Below are 16,273 nucleotides of genomic sequence, written 5' to 3' on the forward strand. Positions count from 1 at the left end.
CTGATGTGAGACTTCTTCAGATAAGAAACTCACTGTGCTTGAGCAGCAGGACCAGTTAGCTATATGCAGGGCACCAGGTCTGATGTGACTGAGAGCAGGGTAATCCACGCCTTGGTAGGATAAGCCAAGATCATGGAGTGGGGAAGTGTGTTGGGGGTAAAAAAAAAAAAAGGGTGGAATAAACTAAAGGCATCTTCTCAGGGTGCTAGATGCAAAATGTGAGTTGGGGACTCATAGAGGGGACCTCATCCCCCGCCAAGCATATATGTCGTGACCAGTGGTCTCATAACTGAAGCCTTCAGAGTAGAGATGGGTTTAGACCAACTTGGGACTTCAGTTCAGTTCAGTCCATTCAGTCGCTCAGTCCTGTCTGACTCTTTGTGACCCCATGAACCGCAGCATGCCAGTCTTCCCTGTCCATCACCGACTCCCGGAGTCCACCCAAACCCACGTCCATTGAGTCGGTGATGGCATCCAATCATCTCATCCTCTGTCGTCCCCTTCTCCTCCCACCTTTGATCTTTCCCACCATCAGAATCTTTTTCCAGTGAGTCAGTTCTTCTCATCAGGTGGCCAAAGTATTGGAGTTTCAGCTTCAACATCAGTCCTTCCAATGAACACTCAGGACTGATTTCCTTTAGGATGGACTGGTTGGATCTCCTTGCAGTTCAAGGGACTCTAAAGAGTCTTCTCCAACACCGCAGCTCAAAAGCATCAATTCTGTACTCAGCTGACATGAGAGATTTTTAATGCCCAACGCGCCCTCTAGTGGTCACTGCGAGACAAGGCGCACCCGCAAGGAGCCCTTGGTTTGTGTTCGGACAAGTGCAGGATTGGGTGTTTGACTTCCTAAAAATAAATTTTTTTTTTTAACTTTTTATTTTGTATTGGGTTATAGCTGATTACCAGACAGTGTTGTGATACTTTTGGATGTACAGTGAAGGGACTAAAACTTCTTGACACATAACGTTTTGTAGTGGGCCGCTCATCCGAAATCGGATCTTGCTTTCCAGGCTGCCTGGAGATCGAGGCCGTTAGTTTTCAGTGAGCCCCCTCTCCCTGCAGGCCTGCCCGGGGCGTTTCTGAGCCAACACGCCGTCTGTGTGGGCATCTCCTTACCGGCTCCCTGGGTTCGGGGGGTCTGCGCTCAGGACACACAGTGCCCTTGTGCAGTCGGGTCCCCAGAGTACAGGCAAGAGAGGCCTTCAGTCCGAGCCAGAAAGCTGCCGTGACCAGTTGCTGCCTGTCTTCTGCCGCTGTGTGATTGGGTGTGGAGAGTGGTGAGTCTGGGGGCCACGCAGACCCGGGCTCCCTGCCTCTGGACTGATGCTGCCAGGCTTTGGAGGCAGGAACTCTCACGGGGCCCTGGAGGCATCCGTGGGCACAGCAATGTCGACCACGAGGCTGGTTTCCTTCCTTCTGTTTCCCCATGTGGCCCACCTTCCTGAGGTCCTGCTGGGGTGTCTTTGCCGGCCGCTGACCTTGGAGGTGCGTGTCGCCCCTGTGTGTCCCACCCCAGCTGAAGGGGAATCCGACCTCGTCTCCCGCCAGGATGATCCGGGCCTCGTGGTGCCCCGGAGACGGCTGTAAAGGCTGGGGAAGTCCCTCTGGGGGCTCTGAGGTCAGAAACCAGCCCCCTTTCATTCCTTCAGTTTTATAAGCGTCTGTGGCTGGAGGGCTTGTCTCAGACCTGTTGGGATTTCAGCAGAGCCACACCCCAAAGGAGCAGGACTTGAGTGTTTTCAGGAAGGACAGTCCTCACCTGAGGGGTCATTACCCAGACCTCCGATTCCCAGAGCACCCTAGAAGCCCCCATGGTGGGAAGGTGGAGTGAGTGCGGGCTTCTGGAAGGTTCCACCCTCGGGGACTGTTAGCTCCTTGTGGGTTCGTGTTCTGTGAACCCTGCACACAGATCCTGCTGCTGTGCAGACCGCATGGGGCATCAGACAGCGGTGAGGGCATCTCAGATTCCCCCCGAGCCCCCCGAGGTGGCTGGGGCCTGTGGCCCCGTCGGAGGTTATGGGGTGCAGAAGGTGAAGGAGAATCAAGTTCATTGTTCAAGGACACGTGGGGTGCGGGGCCTCACCCGGCGGTGAGTGGATGTGCTCTCTCCCGGGTCGCATCGGGGAGCTGGAGGATTTTCACCAGGGCCCAGGCGATGGGGTTTGTTAAACATGGCCTGTTTTAGACACTGGCGGGTCGCATTGATTTGAGGGTGAAACCTGAGCTGTAAAAAGAGATGAAAGATGCAGAGTCTCAGGAGTGAGACATGAGACAGAAAGAGTGCCCCAGTGTAGGGTCTGTTTCTGACATGTGACGCCGTGCCGTGGAAGCCGGATGGGACAGAGATGGGGTGGGCACCCACCAAGGAAGGAGGCCGCGGTCATTGTGGGGAACCTGGTGAGGATACATTCTAAGCTGGATGAATGCTCTGTGCATTTATTTTCTAGTTTACATACACCACAGCGTTTGAAAATCCTGGGTTTCTAACTGTTTTTGTACTGTTTTCCTAAAAGATGTTTCCACCTTAAAAAAAAATATTTCTTTTCCTTAGGTGTTATGAAATCTCGGAGCTTCCCTGGTGGCTCAGAGGTTAAAGCGTCTGCCTGCAATGCAGGAGACCAGGGTTCAGTCCCTGGGTCGGGAAGATTCCCCTGGAGAAGGAAATGGCAACCCACTCCAGTATTCTTGCCTGGAGAATCCCATGGACGGAGGAGCCTCGTGGGCTACAGTCCACGGGGTCGCAATGAGTCGGACACGAGTGAGCGACTTCACTTTCACTTTATGAAATCGAAGTCAGGTTTATTAATCTGTAGGTGAGACAGGACCCACTCCAGTGTTCTTGCCAGGAGAATCCCAGGGACGGGGAAGCCTGGTGGGCTGCTGTCTGTGGGGTCGCACAGAGTCGGACACGACTGAAGCAACTTAGCAGCAGCAGCAGCAGCAGCAGGTGAGACAGGATGAGATACTGTTTGAATTAATCCCTCTGACAGGCCATAGTTAGTTTTCCTGGGGGTCATTCAGAACTGTCAGTTAAATCTGTTCCACAGGGCTAGGAAAAGCAAACAGGGAGTAAGGAAAAAGAGAAAGTGAACACAAAGTCAGTGTACCATTCCCTGGAGATGCCTCTCCTATTTAATACTGAAAAGGCTGAGCGCCTCGTGCATTTCCTGTGCTGCAGCCAACATTTGAGAGGTTGTTAGTGTCTTGTCTGCTGCTGTTTCCTGGACTAGCGGAGAAGACTTCCGCTTGTGGGCTTTTTTTTAAAGAGCTCTTGGGTGTTTCCTGTACCTCAGGAGCCTTCATGCCCTCAGGAAAAAATGTCGCATCAGAAACAGTCCCTGAAAAGCCCATTTCATCTCATGGTAGCACTGTGGCTGGAGCATCTGGGCTGTTCCTCTGGTCCTGCGTGCGGGCACGTGGCTGCCCCCGACCCCCTCCCCCTCCCTGTAACTTGGTAGTCCTGGAATGAATGGAGCAGGGGGCTCATGCAGGCCAAGCTAAAAACGAATAGTGGGGGCATGGGGTTTATTTTATCGGGAGATCAGTGGCTGGTGCCCGATGTCTGTTTTGCTGCCCAGATCTCCCCATCTGTATACAGATCCTGCAGGAGGTGGGGGTGCCCGCCCACCCAGGCCATCTGTTCAGACCCGATGTGGCTCGCACACTCGTCTGTGGCCCCCTCTAGCCCCCCAGGTCACCTCCCACTCCTGCTCTCAGCCTTGGATCGCCCTTAAACCCGAGATGCTTGGCCACCCCCTGCCCCGGACCGCTGCCACGCCACGCCACCTCCTGCAGGCACACTTCCCTGACCCCTGCCCTCCTGACCCGTCTCCCGCCCTGTGCCCCACCTACAACCCTGGTCCTTTCTCGGCTCTGTCTCACTTTCGGCCCCTTCCCCAGCTGACCTGACACCAACTCCGTGAGAACACAGACTTCTGTCCCTCTGGTTCGCTGGGGTTTCCTGTGCCTGAATGGGACAGGCACCTGCAGGGCCTCCGCGAGCGCGTGTCCAGCGCCGAGGGCGCCTGGAGGGGTTGGTGCTGGTGGAGGGGCGTGTTTCGCGGGTGCCTGTGCATAGATGGCCACTCACGTAGTGACCGTGTGGTTTTCTTCGGGAACCACATTTATTTAACCCTTACCCTTCCCTCCCCTGGTGGCTCAGATGGTAAAGAATCCGCCTGCAATGCACCCAGGTTTGATCCCCGGGTCGGGAAGATGCCCTGGAGAAGGACATAGCAAGCCACTCCAGTATTCTTGCCTGGAGAATCCCATGGACAGAGGAGCCTGGAGGGCTACAGTCCATGTGTCGGGGGTCACAGAGTCAGACACGACTGAGCCACTAACACTTTTGCATCTCACCCTTCCCTCCCGGTCTTTGCAGACATGCTTTTATTTCCTGTTCAGGAACAGGGCCCTCTGGGACAGCTGGCCATCCCATGTCTGAGCTGAGTGGGGATAAACTATGCTTGGATCACTCCAGGTCCTGAGAACAGTCCCCTCACTGCTGAGCGAGGGGCGGGCTTTGAGCTCCTTGGGGCCGTGGGTGGCGGGGCGCCCTCAGGCCGCCTGAGGTCACTGTGTCGCCTCTTGTCCGTCTGTTGCAGACGCCATCAGCTCCACCAACCCGCGGGTCATCGACGACGCGCGGGCGCGGAAGCTCTCCAGCGACCTGAAGAGGTGCACGTACTACGAGACGTGCGCCACGTACGGGCTGAACGTGGAGCGCGTCTTCCAGGACGGTACGTGCGCGCCATGCGGGGCGGGCGGCGGCCCTGCCTGTGGGGGTGGTGCCTCGGTGCCAGGCCGCACTCGGGGACCCCTGAGCATCCTGAGACAGTCCAGGCGCCAGTTCCGTGTGTCCCATGGGTGACCTTTATCAGGGACCATTCTTTAGGCACAGAACATGCAAGACACACACACATGCGCGCACATCATTTCTGCTTCACTGTAGATGCTCAGTCTTCATTCGACCCCTTTAAAAAAAAGGGTTTAAATGGCAGCAAGTGAAGAACTAAAGAGCCTCTTGATGAAAGTGAAACAGGAGAGTGAAAAAGTTGGCTTAAAGCTCAACATTCAGAAAACTAAGATCATGGCATCTGGTCCCATCACTTCATGGCAAATAGATGGGGAAACGTGGAAACAGTGGCAGACTTCATTTTGGGGGGCTCCAAAATCACTGCAGATGGTAACTGCAGCCATGAAATTAAAAGACGCTTACTCCTTGGCAGGAAAGTCATGACCAACCTAGACAGCATATTAAAAAGCAGAGACATTACTTTGCCAACAAAGGTCTGTCTAGTCAAGGCTATGGTTTTTCCAGTGGTCATGTATGGATGTGAGAGTTGGACTATAAAGAAAGCTGAGTGCCGAAGAATCGGTGCTTTTGAACTGTGGTGTTGGAGAAGACTCTTGAGAGTCCCTTGGACTGCAAGGAGATCCAACCAGTCCATCCTAAAGGAGATCAGTCTTGAGTGTTCATTGGAAGGAATGATGCTGAAGCTGAAATTCCAGTACTTTGGCCACCTTATGCAAAGAGCTGACTCACTGGAAAGACCCTGATGCTGGGAAAGATCGAAGGCGGGAGGAGAAGGGGATGACAGAGGATGAGATGGTTGGATGGCATCACTGACTCAATGGACGTGGGTCTGGGTGAACTCCGGGAGTTGGTGATGGACAGGGAGGCCTGGCGTGCTGCAATTCATGAGGTCGCTAAGGGTTGGACACGACTGAGCTACTGAGCGACTGAAAGGTTTCATGTTAGGAAGACAGGAAAGGGAAAGAACAGAGTCGGGTCTGGCCAAAAGTAACAGCGCCTTAGGCTTGGTGGCGGGAGCCGGCTCCAGTGTTCGGAAGTGACTTCTTGTCGCCTCAGTCTTGATCTTTTAGCTCCAGGATGGCCGTGCCTCAGGTAGGAAATGTCTCCTGAAGGAGCCGAAGGTCGCCCGAGGGATAAACAGTCATGGACAGGCTCTTGATGGGAGATGAGTCGCTGGAGGCGAGGGGGGAGTGCAGGTGGAGAGGAGCAGGAGGTGGGGGGTGGGGAGGCAGTCAGCAGGGAGGGGGACGATCTCCCCAACCCCCACCCCAGGTCTGGGCTGGGGGGTCCAGCGGTGGTTAGCATCCCAGGCCTGGGACAAGGATGCTCCTGGCAAAGGGTCCCGTTTCTGATTGCGGGGCGGGGGGTGGGGGAGGGGTCGGGAAGCAAATCCTCGGCCTCCGCCTCTTCTGGGTGAATCTGGGTTAGACCGAGCTTCGCATCCCCAGCTCCGGTGCCGAGGCGTGTTGGGGGCCGAGCAGGGCGGCTGGGCGATCTCATCAGAGGTCCCCTTACTGCCGGGGTCCTGGAGTCTCGCGGTGCATTGGTCCTGGGGAGACTGCTCGAGCCCAGAAGAGCAGCAATGCAGGGTTGCTCCCGGCACGGCTCCAAACCAGGCAACATATGCTCTCCTTTTAAATGTCCAAGCAAGTTTTCAGATTAAATCGCAGGAGTTCCACGCTTGCTTTCATCATTTTATTAAATTTCAAACCTTGGCGTCCATTTTTTAACTTTGCGTTTTCTTCCACTTGGCTCAGCAGTCAGCTGCTTTGTAAGCTTGCCCTCGCTTTCCGCTTGTCTGCCTCACAGGTGATCACCAGCCTCTTGTGCGTCTCAGCACGTTTCTCCTGTTAGTCCCTGCCTACCCCTTACAGCTCAGGCTTCCACTGAGGACAGCCCCAGACCCTGGGATCTTGTGTCCCTTCATCCCTCACCTTACATTTACGTGGACCGTCCCCACCTGTGCTGGGGAGCAGACACCCCCACCAGAAAACCATGCAGGGCCAGCGTCTGCGGCTCCTTGAACCTTAGTGAGCAGATGCAGAATCATGCAAGGAAGCACACGGGCTCTCCCGAGAAGTGACCTCCAGCGGGCAAGGTAGCTGTCAGCCATGGAAGAGCGGACACCCCCAAGGGGTTACGTGATGAAAGGTCCCCAGACAGGACCCAGGGTTCAAGCCTGGCCCACAGCCTGTCTCTAATAACAGGCTTCTTTGTTTATAGGCTGCAGGAGGGCTGAGTTGCCTGTGGGTGTGACCACAGAAGTGAGTGGTTCCCGTGATATCTGGTGGCCAGGGGAGTCCCAGATACTTGCTCCGTGGCCTTTCACAGAATTTCTGCCCATCCCTAATGTCAGTTCAATTCAGTTGCTCAGTCCTGTCCGGCTCTTTGCAACCCCATGGACTGAAGCATGCCAGATCTCCCTGTCCATCACCAACTACTGGAGCTCAAACTCATGTCCACACACAAAGTCCTTGACTCAGTGATGCCATGCAACCATCTCATCCTCTGTCATCCCCTTCTCCCGCCTTCAATCTTTCCCAGCATCAGGGTCTTTTCCAATAAGTCTGTTCTTCACATCAGGTGGCCAAAGTATCAGAGTTTCAGCTTCAGTATCAGTCCTTCCAAAGAACATTCAGGACTGATTTTCTCTAGGATGGACTGGTTGGATCTCCTTGCTGTCCAAGGGACTCTCAAGAGTCTTCTCCAACACCACAGTTCCGACATAGAGGATCGGAATTTAGTTGTGTGGATGAGTCTTTTCCATGTGACGGCTTTGCTTGTACATTGATGGAGATTTGCAAACGTGACCTCTCCATGAATAAATGAATTCACCTCATACATAATAAGCTGATTAATATTCAGGGATGACGAGTGACGAAGCTTCCCCGCTGGGCTTCCAGGACATCCCAGGCAGTGGGCAGGCCCCCTGTGTGCTGGGGCACGCCTGTCTCACCCTGACAGTGGACCCCAGGCAAGGGGAGCAGGAGGAGGGATCTTTCCAGAAGTCATCGGGTAGAACCCCACAATGCCTCCTTGCTGTGACAGCTGCTCAGTGATTCCATTGGTGAAGCAAGTTCAACCCAAAGTGTGAGCTTGCACAGGCTTGGATTTCCCATATGTTTTGTTATTATTCTAGAAATTGCTATTAAGTACTTGAATTGTACAGAGTCTGCAAAGGAAATAACATCTGCATTACTGCAACTTCCATCTCTGTTGTGATTTTTATCCTTAAAATATTTTTATTTACATGGAAATAAGTTTTTTAAAGTAAAATTGGTGTTTTGTGTGTGTGTGTGTGTGTGTGTGTGAAGTTGCTCAGTTGTGTTTGACTCTTTGCGATCCCATGGTCTGTAGCCTACCAGGCTCCTCTGTCCATGGAATTCTCCAGGCAAGAGTACTGGATTGGGTTGCCATTTCCTTTTCTAGGGGATCTTCCCGACCTATGGATCAAGCCCAGGTCTCCCGCCTTGCAAGCAGACGCTTTACAGTCTGAGCCACCAGGGAAGGCCCTCTATTTTATACAGTAACTAGGTGACATGTGTTTTAGTTTGTTGATCATCAGCTCTTTCCTTGTTAGTTGGTAAAAGTAGGTATCAGCCAAGTGGGAGTATTCTCAGTGCTTAGAAATAATTAAGAACAGCCATCCATTTTAATCTTCAAGAGAAAAAACGGGCAAAGTTCTGGAGCTAAAGAACTCAAGAAGAGTCATGTAGCTCGACCAAAGGCCCTCGCCTTCACTGAGCCCCAGTCTGGGAGCCAAGAGCCCAGAGCCTTAACCGTGTTGTTAGAACAAAGCACCACGGGCCTCCCTGGTGGCTCGGTGGTAAAGAATCTGCCTACCAGTGCAGGAGACAGGCGTTCAGTCCCTGGTCCAGGAAGATCTCACGTGCCGCAGAGCAACTAAGTCCGTGTGCCACAGCTAGAGAAGAGCCCGCACAGCCGCAAAGATCCCGCATAGCTGAAATTAAATAAAAATAAAATTTAAACAGTAAGCATTTGGGTCCCGCAGGTGGGGGGTGGGGATGGGGGTGAAGGCCGTGTGTTTAGCTCACAGATTGACTGCCCATTCACGGACTCAAGTTTATCTGGATTTCTTTTTTCTTTTTTTACTTCAATTCAGTTCAGTCGCTCAGTCGTGTCTGACTCTTTGCAACCCCATGAGCCGCAGCACGCCAGGCCTCCCTGTCCATCACCAACTCCCAGAGTTTACCCAAACTCATGTCCATCGAGTCAGTGATGCCATCCAACCATCTCATCCTCTGTCGCCCCCTTCTCCTGCCTTCGGTTTTTCCCAGCATCAGGGTCTTTTCCTTTGAATTGGCTCTTCACATCAGGAGGCCAAAGTATTGGACTTTCAGCTTCAGCACCAGTCCTTCCAATGAATGTTCAGGGTTGATTTCCTTTAGGATGGACTGGTTGGATCTCCTTGCAGTCCAAGGGACTCTCAAGAGTCTTCTCCAACACCACAGTTCAAAAGCATCAGTTCTTCTGCACTCAGCCTTCTTTACAGTGCAACTCTCATATCAATATATGACTATTGGAAAAACCATAGATAATAAAGTGGCTCCAATGTATAAATATATTTTCTTTTCCAAAGGAGTACTTTCAAAGATTTTTCATGTTCAAAAGCAAGCCATGTGTGTCCACACATATAAATATATTTAATATATATTGACAAGGTGAACTTGTGAGTCGCCATCTGTTAATTCGTACTTTTTATCCTTTGTAGTAGTGGCTGATATTTATACCACAGTTTAAGGGCTTATGATGTAAGACAGATCTTACGAGGCCTGGAAACTGCCTTCTTTGTGGGGTTGGCATCCTGCAGTCACATCAGATTGCTGGTGCCAGGCCAGTGTGTCCTTTTTCTGCCTTCACGGCACCTCTGTGCCCATCAGGGTCACGTCTACACCCCCTCCCCGGTCCCACACCCACAGCCCGCTCTGCAGTGAGAGCTGGATATGCCGAATTTCCCGGGCCAGTTGGGTGGTTAGTGTCTGTTAGAATGGGGCGAAAAAGGTTCAGCGGCTTGAGTTACACTTTTTGAAGGGGTTTACTAGTTTGCTGGGAAAGATTGAGGGCAGGAGGAGAAGGGGATGACGGAGGATGAGATGGTTGGGTGGCATCACCGACTCGGTGGGCATGGGTTTGGGTGGACTCCGGGAGTTGGTGATGGACAGGGAGGCCTGGCGTGCTGTGGTTCATGGGTTCTTGGGTCTCAAAGAGTTGGACACGACTGAGCGACTGAACTGCCAGACTAGTTTAAAATTCTCCAAGGACAGGGATGACATGAAAACGGTTACTTGCCTAGGGTGATGCTCAGTGGAGGGGGTGTAGGTAGAAAAGGAAAACGGTCACAGGTTCGTCTAAGTTAGCTATTTGAGTCTAAGAAGGTGCTCTGACCCCGGTTTGGTGGCTACCCTGCTGTCGTCATTAACCACAGGTGTCACTGGCTGTCACTGGCTGGTAGCTCTTTACATGGTCTAATCCACTAGAAATTAGAATTTGTAAGTTGTCCCTGAAGAGGCCACATCTGATTCATCCTTGATAATTTCTCACCGAATTTCAAAGATCCCTGATATGGAGTAGAGTTTTGATTGAACCTGTGGGTGGAGGGTGTTTGTATAGTGTATAGTGGAGGGGGGGAATACGTAGATTTGGGGAGGGGGGTCTCTCTGTTGGTGGTGTAGCTCTTGTTTATGTTTGAATGAGAAAGTGTGTACATGATTTATAGTAACTATTTTTATAAAGCATCACATTGTCAGTACCACTTGTATATGTGTTTTCAAATTCAGTCAGTTTCTTAAGCAAGAAATTAACAAATTGAAATAACGCATGAATGGCAAAACTAAAATAGCAGCATTTGGTATAGTAAGCTGAATTCTCAGAGATAACAAAAACAATAGGAAAACTTCTGAGTTACTCTTCAGGGGAAAAAAAAATTGAGTTCAAGTTCTTAGGGGTGGGAAGTTTTAAACCCACGTGTTACAGGCAAGCCTGGTGTCTGGCACGTGGTTTGTGACCAGATCTTCCAAACACAGTGAACAGGTGGGGAATGTGTCAAGGTGGGACCAATAGCCGGTCTGCACCCACTAATGTGGGGCTAAGAGGTAATGAACCTTGAATAACCCAAGTGTCTTAAAATATGATTATTAATTTGTCACTGGTATGTAATCAGCTTGTCCCTTATCTGAAGTCTCTGTCTGGAAGTAAGAGCTTATCTCACATTATGTTCAATGGGCCCAGAGGACTGACTTTTAAAGAGGAGTACCCAGGAGTTACCTCTTTCAACTATCGATGGATTTGCTTAAAAAACTGGAATCGACATATATACACTTGTTGTTTATATGTGTCTGACTCTCTGACCCTGTGGACTGTAGCCCATCCGCGGCCTCTGTCCATGGGATGTCCCAGGAAGAATATTGGAGGGGGTTGCCATTTCCTCCTCCAGGGCATTTTCCCAACCCAGGCAGGTATCAAACCCACGTCTCCTGCATTGGCAGGTAGATTCTTAACCCCTGAGCCACCAGGGAAGCCCATATATATGCTGCTATGAATAAAATAGGTGACTAATGAGAACCTACTGTTTATCTTAGGAAACTCTACTCAGCGCTCTGTGGTGACCTAAATGGAAAGGAAATCCCAAAAAGAGGGGATGTGTATACAGATGTAGCTGATTCACCTGGCTGGACAGCAGAAACAAACACCACACTGTGAAGCAACTGGAGCCCTATATACAGTTTTTTTAAAAAAACATCACTTATTCAAAATGACAGTTTTTAGGTAGAGGGGAATTTCTAGATTATCAGTGTGGTTCATACTCCACAGACTGCAGCCACTGGCCATCGCGATACCCAATCAGGTGTGAAACTTGATAGTTCTTAAACTAGTTTCTGATACACGTAGAAGGAATCATCACAAGGAGCGGCCTCTCAGTCCTTTAAAACATAACGTAGGCGTCATCTTAAAATCTTCATTAAAATTGATGATATTATAAACAGCAAGAGACAGGAAGCCATCTCTTATCTCACGGTGCCATGGACTGTTGTGTTGATAGAGGCTTTGATCTTTTCTGGCAGTTGGTTCCCTAAGTCTGGGGTTTTTCATGCTGTGCTGCTTTTCTCGGGAGCGTCGCGTGGGCCCCGGCGCTCCTGTGTGCACAGAGCTGCCGGGATTAACTCCCACACTGCCAACTCGAGCATTAAGCACACTGTTAGTAGATGTGCTCTGTTTAGATCCTCTTGTTCAGAGCCTCTCTTTTGCTCATAGAATTAATTTTATCAATGCCACCGAAAATGGTTCTCTGACTACGTTGCTGCAGCGTGGCATCAGAGCCGTGTTTTGCCCCAGGATTCCTCCTAATGACTTTAGCCAGCTTGAATTAGCTTGATGTATCATTAATGCATACAAATGGCTTTTATTTTTGTTCATAATCTGTTCATAATGCCATGGCATTCTGCTCTTTCGAATGTTTTTCTGATGATTAAACGGTGGTGTGCTTTTTGACCTATTTAACCCTCCAGCAGAGTCTCTGATCAAAAGGACATGAAGATATGCTTTCCCTAGGGTCGTCAGAAGTTGTTACCATCTCTGGCTGATGTTTCCAAGTTCTTTGAAGTCTTCTGTTTTTTATAACATTTTTTTCACTTACAGAGCATGGACTCTAGCCAGGTATTTTTAAATGGAAGTATCGTTGGTTTACAATGTGGTGTTCATCTCTGGTGTACAGCAAAGCGATTTAGTTACATCATATAGATTCTTTTCTGTTATGGTTTATCGTAGGATGTTGAATGTTGTGCCCTGTGCTGTACAGTAGCCCTTGCTGTTCTTTATCCATTCTCTATATAATAGTGACATCTCCTAACCCACTCCCGCTCCATCCATCCCCCAGCCCCCTCCGCCTTGGCAACCACAAGTCTGTTTTCTGACATAGCCAGATTTTGAGTGACCTTTGCTCACTGAGGAACCGCTCAGGACCCACCAGGTTAGCAGTACCAAATCGGTTCATTTCGTGAAAGGTGAAAGTATTCCTCAGGGAGGTTGGCTTTTACCTTGTGAGATGCTCTGACACGGGACTTGGTACCTTGTCCCCGTGGGCTTGGGTATTTTCTACATGCTATGTACTGGGTGAGCCTGGCAGACCCCGGCTCCAGGAGTGAGTCGGGGAGCCAGGCTCCTAGCAGATGCTCGGGGTCCCTAGAGACCAGGCTCTGGAGTCTGCGGTTAGTTTGTGTATTTAGTGCAGAGAGCTGGGAACTTGGTGAAGAGGAGAGCAATGCATTAATACCTTGATCCGTGGTCTTCCCTGAGTCCCGGAAAAGTAAACTGTGGAAAACGGAGTGTACATTTGTCTAGCAGAGACAAAGATGTAAAAACCTTGATGAGTAAGTTTTGAGTTTTATGAGACTTGGCAAAGACAACAGAAATAGTTTTTAAAGGATGTGAAATATGGAAATAAATGCCACCGGTCAGACCACCATGCAGTGGCTGGTATCGTCAAAGCCTGGCGGGGTGTGTGAGCATGGGTGCCCATGTGTTCGCATAGACACAGTCTTGGGCTTTGTAATGTTTTGCAATCTGCTTTTTCACAAAAATACTTTGGCTACAAAATAATTTCTAATTTTTATATTGCATTCCATTGAGTCACTATAACAACTTTTTTGTCCAATCTACTAGACATTTAATGGTCATGCGCCGCTACCCACCCCAGCCATTTATTTATTGTTTTTAGAATGAATGCTTCAGTGGGTGACTCTTTGCCTAAAGTCTCGTCTCCATCCTTCATCATTTCTTTGGGACACACCTCTGGACATCAGACTACTGGTCAGCAACTTGCAAAGCTTTAAAGCCTCAGCCTTCCAGGGAGTCTGAACCAACTCTGGTTTCCTCCAGCAGATGTCTTTTCTGCCCACTGGCCACCCTGGATATTTTCATTTTAAAAGTGCTTATTGTTTATAGACAGAAAATAACCACAGTTTCTAGTGGATTTTTTTTTCAGATATTAACTTCCAACAGGTCTGTCCCTTAATACAAAAGATAAGCACATTTCCTACAGTCAGCTGACTATTTAGGAGGTGGCAGCCAGTCTCCTGGGAGTGGTAAAAATATTATTTTTTAATAATCTTTCCCTTGCTGCTCCTACAGAGGTCCTTGCCCTCTCGGTGGACCAGGCAAGTTCTCTGAGCACCAGCACCCCGAGAGGGCCGCCAGCCCAGAACCTGGTCCCCAGCCCTGGACAGAGCTGTGACCTTGGCGGCTGGATGTCCTCAGAGCTTTCTCACCAGCCTGCCCGTGTCACGTGTCACCGTGGAGACAGACGTTCTGGGTGCCTTCTGAGGGAAGCAGGGAGCGCCCAGATCCTTGGGTTTGGCCCCTGGCCGGGGGCCCGGGGCTGCGTGTCTCTCTCGTGTGCATTTCCGTCTGCAGGGAGCCCTGTGGCCTGACCCTGCTCTGCTCCCAGTGCAGCCATGGTTCAGGGAGGCTTCTTTCCTGTGAACGCTGGAATTTCAGGAGATTCCCTATGTATAACATTGTCTGTAAACTGAATGAAAAAATCCTGAGCACTGATGCAGTCGTCTGGATGTTAGGGAATACTCCCATGCCCCCACCAAGATTTCATCCTTAAATGAAATACCAGGGTGTGTTCTGCATTTAAGTTCTTTTCTTGCCTGGCCTGCAGGCTTGTAGGATTTCACATCGGGAAGGAGCCGAGGCCTTGTCTTTTCACCCCTCACTTTATAGACAAGCCTGCAGGACTCATGGGGCCAGTCCAGGCAGGAAGCCCCCTTAGTAGCAAAGCAGAAACTGGAAATGGGGTCTGCCTCTGTTGGCGGCACAGGTTTCACCTTTGTCCTGAAAATGTAATTCTTAAAAGCCACTGATTACATTTTTAAACCGAGCACTCTTGGTTGGAAAATCCCATGGATGGAGGAGCCTGGTAGGCTGCAGTCCATGGGGTCGCTAAGAGTCAGACACGACTGAGCGACTTCACTTTCACTTTTCACTTTCATGCATTGGAGAAGGAAACGGCAACCTGCTCCAGTGTTCTTGCCTGGAGAATCCCAGGGATGGTGGAGCCTGATGGGCTGCCGTCTGTGGGGTTGCACAGAGTCGGACATGACTGAATCGACTTAGCAGCAGCAGCAGCAGCGAATGAAAGTGCTCCAGTAAGTGATCATTCAGTTCAATTCAGTCACTCAGTTGTGTCCAACTCTTTGGGAGCCCATGGACTGCAGCACACCAGGCCTCCCTGTCCATTGCCAACTCCCAGAGCTTACTCAAACTCATGTCCATCGAGTTGGTGATGCCATCCAACCATCATCTTCTGTCGTCCCCTTTTCCTCCTGCCTTCAGTCTTTCCCAGCATCAGGGTCTTTTCAAATGAGTCAGTTCTTCACATCAGGTGGCCAAAGTACTGGAGTTTCAGCTTCAGCATCAGTCCGTCCAATAAATATTCAGGACTGATTTCCTTTAGGATTATTTTTTAACGAAAGCCATTTCACCCGTGAGGAATCTTGGCTTAAATGCAGTGCTATAATTATGAATTATAAATCAAGAAGTATTTCTGATATGCTACCTAACAAAAACACATTCACACAGACTGTTTTCTTTCCATGATAGGATATGTAGGCAGTAGAACTAGATCTGTGCCAGGATCTCTGAGATTCAGTGAAAATAACAGCAAAAGTCCTCAGTTTAATAATTCAGTGAGCTGCCACTAGGAGGCACCCTAAGCGCTCATAAGGATGATTCTCGCGTAATTGTAGCTTTTGCTGACTCTGTGCAGAATACAGACATCATAAAACTAACACACTGGTGTAAGAGGCGATTTAGACCCCTGTAATAAGATCCAGTCCATAAAGTATGTGAAGTTACTGCATCAGCAGTGCACGAAGGCAGAAGTAAAAGAAGTTTCATCCGCTCATTGGAATGGGGAGGAGAATACAATTTTCAAAGATGAGATGATGTAATCTGTGGTTAAAGGGACCCAAATCCCTTTTTTCCTGATTTTGTCTTGCATCTAACTTTACAGAAGAAGCAAAGAAAGTTTCAGCCAAAGTTACGCTTATTTTTATATATGGATTTATTATAATAAATAATACAGTAAATTAGTATAATAAATGGGTTTACTTGGTCCATCATTCTCATTTGACAGAAGCCACCAAGAGTTCTGTTGGCCCAGGCACCCCACTTTAGGGTCTGCACCCTAGATCTGAAGGCAGGTGGCGCCCAGGCCGCTCACCAGCACCCAGGCAGGGCAGGTGTCTGTGTAGGATTGGGGTGTGGCCCTTGGCCACCAGCCTCCCGGTTTGGGGGAGGCCGTGGGCTCTTCACGCAGCCTGGCAGTTAAAGATGAGACAGACAACAGTCAGGCTGACATTCCCGGGTAGGAGGGAGGGAGTTGGTCAGTTTGGAGAAACCTGGATGGTCTTTGCTGCGCAGGCGAGCAGC

The 16,273-nt window shown here is 50.1% G+C and overlaps 1 protein-coding gene across 11 annotated transcripts in view; it reads left to right on the forward strand.

Moving 5' to 3' along the window:
- AGAP1 (ArfGAP with GTPase domain, ankyrin repeat and PH domain 1) overlaps positions 1–16,273 on the forward strand; it is a 569,465-nt gene that overhangs the window by 222,905 nt on the left and 330,287 nt on the right. For 10 of the 11 annotated variants that reach the window (XM_027537985.1, XM_027537986.1, XM_027537988.1 and 7 more), the window contains one exon: positions 4,608–4,742. The exons of the other annotated variant lie outside the window; for it this stretch is intronic. In XM_027537985.1, the coding sequence (XP_027393786.1) occupies positions 4,608–4,742 (135 nt within the window). The remainder of the gene's footprint in view (positions 1–4,607; positions 4,743–16,273) is intronic. 11 annotated transcript variants of the gene reach the window in all.

Source organism: Bos indicus x Bos taurus, chromosome 3 (assembly GCF_003369695.1).
Source record: "Bos indicus x Bos taurus breed Angus x Brahman F1 hybrid chromosome 3, Bos_hybrid_MaternalHap_v2.0, whole genome shotgun sequence".
In the NCBI taxonomy this organism is placed as follows: domain Eukaryota; kingdom Metazoa; phylum Chordata; class Mammalia; order Artiodactyla; family Bovidae; genus Bos; species Bos indicus x Bos taurus.